The sequence below is a fragment of the Pelodiscus sinensis genome, chromosome 1 (genome assembly GCF_052426305.1).
Source record: "Pelodiscus sinensis isolate ZL-2025 chromosome 1, ASM5242630v1, whole genome shotgun sequence".
Classification (NCBI taxonomy): Eukaryota; Metazoa; Chordata; order Testudines; family Trionychidae; genus Pelodiscus; species Pelodiscus sinensis.
Genome location: NC_143052.1, coordinates 73351403 through 73359037, shown reverse-complemented (window position 1 = coordinate 73359037; position 7635 = coordinate 73351403). Strand labels below are relative to the sequence as shown.

The 7635-nt window shown below is 42.2% G+C and overlaps 1 protein-coding gene and 1 long non-coding RNA gene across 8 annotated transcripts in view; one reads left to right on the top strand and one right to left on the bottom strand.

Moving 5' to 3' along the window:
- Positions 1 to 7635, top strand: part of LOC142829952 (uncharacterized) — an 84469-nt gene that overhangs the window by 13703 nt on the left and 63131 nt on the right. The window lies entirely within an intron of this gene.
- The window catches only part of PTPRQ (protein tyrosine phosphatase receptor type Q), a 207932-nt gene continuing 207019 nt past the window's right edge, over positions 6723 to 7635 (bottom strand). For all 7 annotated transcript variants that reach the window (XM_075932438.2, XM_075932428.2, XM_089780073.1 and 4 more), the window contains one exon: positions 6723 to 7543. In XM_075932438.2, the coding sequence (XP_075788553.2) occupies positions 7506 to 7543 (38 nt within the window). In that variant the 3' untranslated portion in view covers positions 6723 to 7505. The remainder of the gene's footprint in view (positions 7544 to 7635) is intronic.

Genomic DNA, 7635 nt, shown 5'->3' with positions numbered 1-7635 from the left:
ACAAGATTACTTTTTGAATTTACCTACAACCCAATGTCTACCCCCCAAGACAATGGTGTACAGTAAACAGTCTATTTTTAGTGTATGTTATATAAATCTAAAATCAATTATACATAAGTTAGGGATTTTAGGCTACATATGAGATTTGTGCATATGATCATTGTGATTGCACAGGCAGTTGTAGACAGATAAGCCAGTGCAGCTTTAACATGGGTTCACTAGCGTGCACAAATAAATCATGAAAGCAGGGGGGGGGTCAAAATCCACTGAGGACAGCCTAACTGTGCCCTGGCTCCAGCTGGAGCAAAGGGGAGGCAGCCACCTGCCACATGGCCCATGTTCTGCCCGCCAGAGCTAGAACTGGGCCGATGAGGCTGCCCCAGCAGGGACAACCGCACGATGCCCCGGCTCCAGCTGAAGCAAAGCTGCCCGCCCACCACGTCACCTAGCCAGAACCACCAGGCTTCCACCACTACCACTCACCTTCCTTTCCAGCAGGAAAGTGAGCCTTGGTGAGTGCCGCTGCATAGCTCTGCAAATGAGGTGGGTTGACCTAAAATTGTTTCTTTGTGGCTGCGCAGGCATGCAGCTCAGAAGGAACCCTGAGATTGGCTGTTTGAGACAATGCGATTGACCAGTCGATCATGATCGATGGGTTGGAGACTACTGCTCTAACGGAAAGTTTACTGACAGCTGTCAGTGTGTGAATTTTATTGGCCTGGAAGCCAGCGGTGGAGTTGCCCAAATGATGGTTTCAAATGATGGATTTATGTGTGAGTGGAAGGAGCAATTTGGGAGGCCATTAACAGTATAGATGGGCCAAGTAGCCTCAGTTATAAACAACTTAGCTTGTCTCTAGCTCTCTCTTTCTCCCCTCCTCCAACTGTATATTTATTCTGACTTCCTTCAGTGTCCCTTCTTGAGATCTTATAGACCTGAATAGAGATTAAACAAATAGGCTGTCTACACTGGTGCAATCTTGCGCAAAAACAGCCGCTCTTGCGCAAAAACTTGCTGCCTGTCTACACTGCCTGTGAGTTCTTGAGCAAGTAAACTGACGTTCTAATGTATGAAATCAGGGCTTCTTGTGCCAGAACTCTGACACTCCCACTCAGGAATAAGCCCTTTTGCGCAACTGTTCTTGTGCAAGAGACCAGTGTAGACAGGCAACATGAATTTCTTGCACAAGAAAGCCCTATGGTTAAAATGGCCATCAGAGCTTTCTTGCGCAAGAGTGTCTACACTGGCATGGATGCTCTTGCGCAAAAGCACATGCTAGTGTAGATGCTCTCTTCTGGAAGAGTTTTTGCAGAAGAACTCTTCCACAAGACTTTGCGTGAGAACGTGCCAGTGTAGACGTAGCCTATATAGAGTATTATAAAATATAACAGGCTTCTATAGAAATTATTTGTATAATTGATAAATGTCCTTTCAATAATATTTTTAAAACATCCTATAGAAATCCATAGTATGGCTATAATTCTGTATTGCATCATATAGGATGGGTTTAAAAAAAACTACGGAAAAGTTATCACTATCTGTTAAATAGTCCACAGAAAGGTAGATAGTCCAGAAGAGTAGATTTATTTTCACAGGTTGGCTGGTTTGATTTATGTTTTTGGTGAAGTAGGTTATGCTGATTACATTAGAAATGTGGAACTATCATAACATCTCTACTCAAATATTCTCTAAAGACTCAGTAAAATATCACTTGTGAAATTAAAAATAAAAATGCCATATTGCAAAATAGAAAGACAAGGTGGGTGGGGTAATATCTTTTACTGCACACTTCTGTTAGTGAGAGGGACCAGCTCTTCTAAGCATTCTGTGTAAGCTTGAACATTTGTCTCTCTCATAGGCTACATTTAGACTGCTTTCCTCTGTCGACAGATACTGTCGACAAAGCCTCTGTCGAAACAGAGCGTCTAGATTACATTATGAGGATTGAAAAATCAATCTGCTTTTTCAAAAAAGAGTGTCCAGATTTCCGGACGCTCTGTTGAAAAAAGAAGGCACCTGGAAGTGCTTCTGGCAGGGCATGGGGGTAGCCTTTATATCCAGGTGCTGCTGCCTGCACTTTGCAGAGACGCTTGCTTAAAGGGATTCCCTTAGACAGCCGTGCTCTGCTCTTGCTTCTGGCTTGCCTACGTCCTAGACGGAAAGCAAAGCAGCTGCAGTGCTTGCTCTGGTTGCCTGGCTTCCTCGATGCCACAACAGTTTATTTTCTGGGTTTTTTTTTCTGCTTTTCACCTTTTATTTGGCCAAGGAGCCTGAGCTGCCCCATGGCAGGCGATGACCCCACGCTGCCATACTGCAGCTTCTGCTGCATCTGCATGACTCTGTCATGAATCTCTGCCCTATGCGGACCCAGACCACACCGAGGAGACCCTCCTCTAGGATGCAGGCACTCTGCCCTTGCCCCCAAACTTTTTTGGGGACAGGAAGATTTAGAGACACGAGACGAGTTCGGACTGGTGGGACTGGCTTGTCATGCAGCTGTTGGACAACAACCACTGGCTCCCAACTTCCGGGTGCAGAAGGCCACATTCCAGGAGCTGTGTGCCTGGCTTTCCCCTGCTCTGGAACATCAGGACACCCACCTGTGGCCCAACACCCCCCTGCAGAAGTGGGTTGCAATCACCCTGTGGAAGCTGGCCACCTCCGATAGCTACCTCTCTGTGGGACACCAGTTTGGTGTGGGGAGGTCTACTGTTGGAGCCGTCTTGATGGAGGCAAGTCACTTTCGGGGGACAGGACCTGCTGAGGGGAGGGTTGAAAAAGGGGGACTGCCACGCAAGGACAAGAGGGAGTGGAGGATGAAGTGGCTCTTGGAGGCCACTCCTCGGCCACCCCTGCACTGATGCGGGGGAGGGGGCATCCTGACAAGGGGAGGGGTGGGTTGGTGCGGGAAGGGTTCTACTCCCAAGTGCTTAGGTAACCTATCTAACTCCCTAGTTTCTGTTTGTCTGTCTCATGGTGAGGGCCATCAATGAGGAGCTGCTAAGAGGCTCATCTGTCTCAGGGACCTGGACAACATCATTGCTGGGTTTGCCACCCTTGGATTCCCAAACTGTGGAGAAGCCCTTGATGGGACACACATCGCAATCCGTGCACCGCCCCATTGAGCAGCCAAGTTTATAAACAGGAAGGGCTACTATTCCATGGTGCTGCAGACCCTGGTCGACCACTGGGACACTTTACGGACATTTGTGTCGGATGGTCTGGGCGGGCACATGATGTCCGCATATTCTGGAACTCCTGCCTGTACCGCAGGTTGCAGGCAGGAACAAGTGCCAGTTGTCTTCATTCAAGTTACTCACCTGAAAACTGTGGCTCAGTTCAAGTATTTGGGCAACATCATCTCACGTGATGGTTCTCTTGATAAAGAAATATTGTCCTCCAGAATTAATAAAGCTATATAGACCCTTAGCTGACTTTGAACAAAATTTCTTAACCAACATACATCTTTCCACCAAATTGAAGATCTACAGTGCAGTGATCCAACTCCTAACATCTCTCCTGTACAGATCTGAGACGTACTTTTTATATACATCACATTAAACAGCTTACACAATTTCACATGCATTCCCTCTGCCTGGCAGGACAGAGTGACCACTATTAAGGTCCTTGAAACAGCAAACACAAGCAACATTGAGGAAATGTTTTTGAAAGCAAAACTTAGGTTGACCAGGCATACCTCCAGAATGGAGAACTTCCACCTCACAAAACACATCTTGTGTGGAGAGCAGAGTCAGGGCAAGAGAAAAAGGGTCATCCACATAAGCACTTCAGAGATGATCTCAAGAGCAGTCTCCAGGTGGCTCGCATCAATCCCAATGAACTTGAGCAAATAGCTGACAACAGGACTCACTGATCGTCTCTGATAAGATCCATGTGCGACAAATCTGAGCAGGATCTATGAAATTATCTGCTGGTGGTACGCGAAAGGCACCATAAAACTGCATAAATGTTTGCATGCCCTCAATACGGCTGACTCTGTACATCAGAATTTGGACTATGCAGTCATGTGCATAGCCATATATGAGAATTCTGACTGAGGGATTACCAATACATGAAACTGTACAATGAAATATTTAAAACATTTTAAAGCTTTCTGGCTTTAACATAATCACAGAAACATAAGATGTGTCATACTGGATTGTCAGAACAGTGTTCCTTTGAATCTAGTCATTGAGAGCGACCAATTCAGAAAGATGCAAGAATCTCCATAGGAGTCAATTTGATAAAATACAAAAAAAAAATATCATTTCTGAAACATTGGAGAGTTCACCTGCAAGCTGCTCCGGGCTAATTAGATCTTGCAAAAATATAATTATGGAAATTATTAACATACTTTTATTCTAGCACTGTGGTTACAAGACTATGAATCAATAATGTCAATTTATCACAGGGTTAAACATACTGCTACCAAGTACAAATATAATCATGAAAAACATCTGTAGGACCCTTCTAAGTAATTTGTCTAAATACTTTATACATATGTATAAGAAATGAAGAACACATGTTTCATATAAACCAAATGAAACTAGAGCTTTACAGACTAGTTTGCCAGAAATCTGAACAGCTGCAGACATCACCTCTTCTATTGGCTTTAAAAGGCATTATTTTCCTTCAGGTTAACAGGTGACACTGAAATACTGTCAGTCTTCCTGAAAGACAGTTTCCAAAAAATAGTTCTCTAAAATGTCATCAGACGACCCTCTTCCCCTCCCTCAGTGTTACTTATAATGGTCATTTGAGGTACCTGACACACTCTGCCTATTTACAAAAGGCCTCTTCTAATTTACAATCTGTACCAACCCATCAGATTGTAAAAAGGAACCAGATCCTTACTAAAGTTTACGATACAACCCTGTTTGTTTAGTATACACAGTGGTTGTGTCTACACTGCACCCCTTTCCCGGAAAAGGGATGCAAATTAGACACATCGCAATTGCAAATGAAGCAGGGATTTACATATCCCCTGCTCCATTTGCATGAACATGGCTGCCGCTTTTTTCCGGCTCGGGGCTTTGCCAGAAAAAAGCGCCAGTCTAGACGGGGATCTTTCGGAAAATAAAGCCTTTTCCGAAAGGTCCCCTATTCCTGATTTTAAGAGGAATAAGGGACCTTTCGGAAAAGGCTTTATTTTCTGAAAGATCCCCATCTAGACTGGCGCTTTTTTCCGGCAAAGCCCCGAGCCGGAAAAAAGTGGCAGCCATGTTTATACAAATGAAGCGGGGAAAATTTAAATCCCCACTTCATTTGCAATTCCGACTTGTCTCATCTGCATCCCTTTTCCGGAAAAAGGGTGCAGTGTAGACACAGCCAGTAAGTAAGGGCATCTTTTACACTGGGGAGTTATTGCAAAATAATCCTCCCTATTTTGAAATAACAAGGGAAACCTCTAAACTACCAAGCATGTTATTTCAAAATAATGGACTTGTTATTTTGAAATAACAACTCCTGCTTGTGAAGAGGAATACACTTATTTTGAAATAGTTATTTTGGGAGTTATTATTTTGAAATAACTTGGTAGTGTATACATAGCCTTAGAGTCCACTTAATTTTCTGTTACATATAGATCAGGTACATACTCAGAGTGCTTATATTCCTTGCTGGTGTCCCAACTTGCAGAGGGTTTGGGCTAATTTACCTGAGGCTCCTCATAGTTGGTAAGTTGTGCCACTTGTCATGCTCCACCTCCCCAACCCCCGCACTGGCTGGAAGCTCCTTCTCCATATTGCAAACATGAGAGCTCTACAAAGAGAACCTTCTATAGTTTCCTTACTGTTTTTCCTACTCAGGTAGTTTTCTCCTTGAGTACTCAGGCCACAATTTAATATTATTATTGGTTTGTATAGAACATTTATGTTCCTTACATGCTATTTAAAAATGTATCCGTGCAAAGCTATGAATATCAACAAAGCATTGGGACTCCTAGTAAAATCCAAATGTATGGTAAGATTATTTTCCTATGGCCCTCTTCTTTATCAGTCTAGGCTTTGCTACTTGATTGAGAGCCTCCTGTCTCTTCCATTTCATCCTGGGATCTATCCTTGATGATGCAGCAATAGGAGCTGAGTATTTGGGCTTTATTAATCATTGCTCTCTGGAATTGTGCCAACACAAGGTATTGTCAGCCATGTATTTCAAAGGCTTCAGTGACTTATTTTGTGTCAATGTGAAGGCCGTGTCCACACTCAGGGGTTCTTTCGAAAAAAGTACCCTTTTTTCGAAAGAACTTCCCCTGCGTCCAGACTCAAGCCGCGTTCTTTCGAAATTATTTCAAAAGAACGCGGCTTTTCTTTCGATGGCGGTAAACCTCGTTTCACGAGGAAGAACGCCTTCTTTCGAAAGTTCCTCTTTCGAAAGAAGGCGTTCTACAATGTAAAGAGGCCGTCTTCGAAAGAGAGCATCCAGACTCGCTGGGTGCTCTCTTTCGAAAAAGCGGATTTCCTCTATCGAAAGATCTGCCTGCTGTCTAGACGCGATCTTTCGAAAGAGGCTCTTTCGAAAGATGCTTTCGAAAGAGGCTCTTTCGAAAGAAGCCTGCAGTCTAGACACAGCCGAAGGCTACAAAGTTTGATTATACACTTGAATAATAAAATATTTTAATACTTAATTTGTGAGTACTGTATGCCTTATTGAGATTGTATTCATGTCATTGAAACGGAAGTATAAAGAACATTACTCAAATCAAGCTTCCATACACTATAATGCATAATACATGTAAAACTTTATTTTTTTCTTTCAGTTTTAACAAAAGTAGTTTGGAATGTGAGATCTTTTCTTCATCATCAAGCCTGTGCAACCACTAACAACATTTAAAACAACAACCGGGTGATCATAAGTTAGCTTAAATAGCCCCAAGTATCCCTGAAGAGCTACTGTGTGCTGTGTAAAAGCTGAATAATCCTTGCAGTGTCAGGGGGTGACTCTTCAGCTGTTCAGGATCATGAGATGATATCCTAGCACTCATAAAACAGTAGATTTAGAACACAAGAACATACATTTAGGTAAAGATCATTGTGACAGTGTTGGAAGTAATCCACAAGAATTGTCAACACCCTGGAGGCCAAACTAACATGACTGTGTCAAAGAATTCAAGCTTTTACTCAAAACCAAACAAAATACAGCAAATTCACACTGAATTATGCACACTAGGAAATATGAACATTTTTCTTCACATTTGGCTCATTTTAAAGCTTTTACAAGATAACTGGGGGGAAAGGGTATTTGTTGATAATATACTTCTAATTTAAATGCATACTGAATTATTTATATAACAGAACTACAACCTGGGCAAAAGTATTACTAATCACTATTGCTCAGTTATTTGCATAAAATAATTTATGAAGGCACGTTGATAGAAAATAAACCATTTCAACTATTTTTTTTAATTATAATTTAAAATTCATTAGAATAAGGGGATTTGTTTTGGCCCCTAAGCTTAGAAAATATCATTTGTGTTTTCAAGATCTGATGATCTTTGTTTTGAATATTTACATAGTTGTTTCTTCCCATTCAAGTTCCACATCACCTACAATAGAAATGAATAATTAAATTAAACTGCCTTTTAATTGACCATTAACTAATTACTGACAACTGTTAATATGTATTTGAAACAATTTC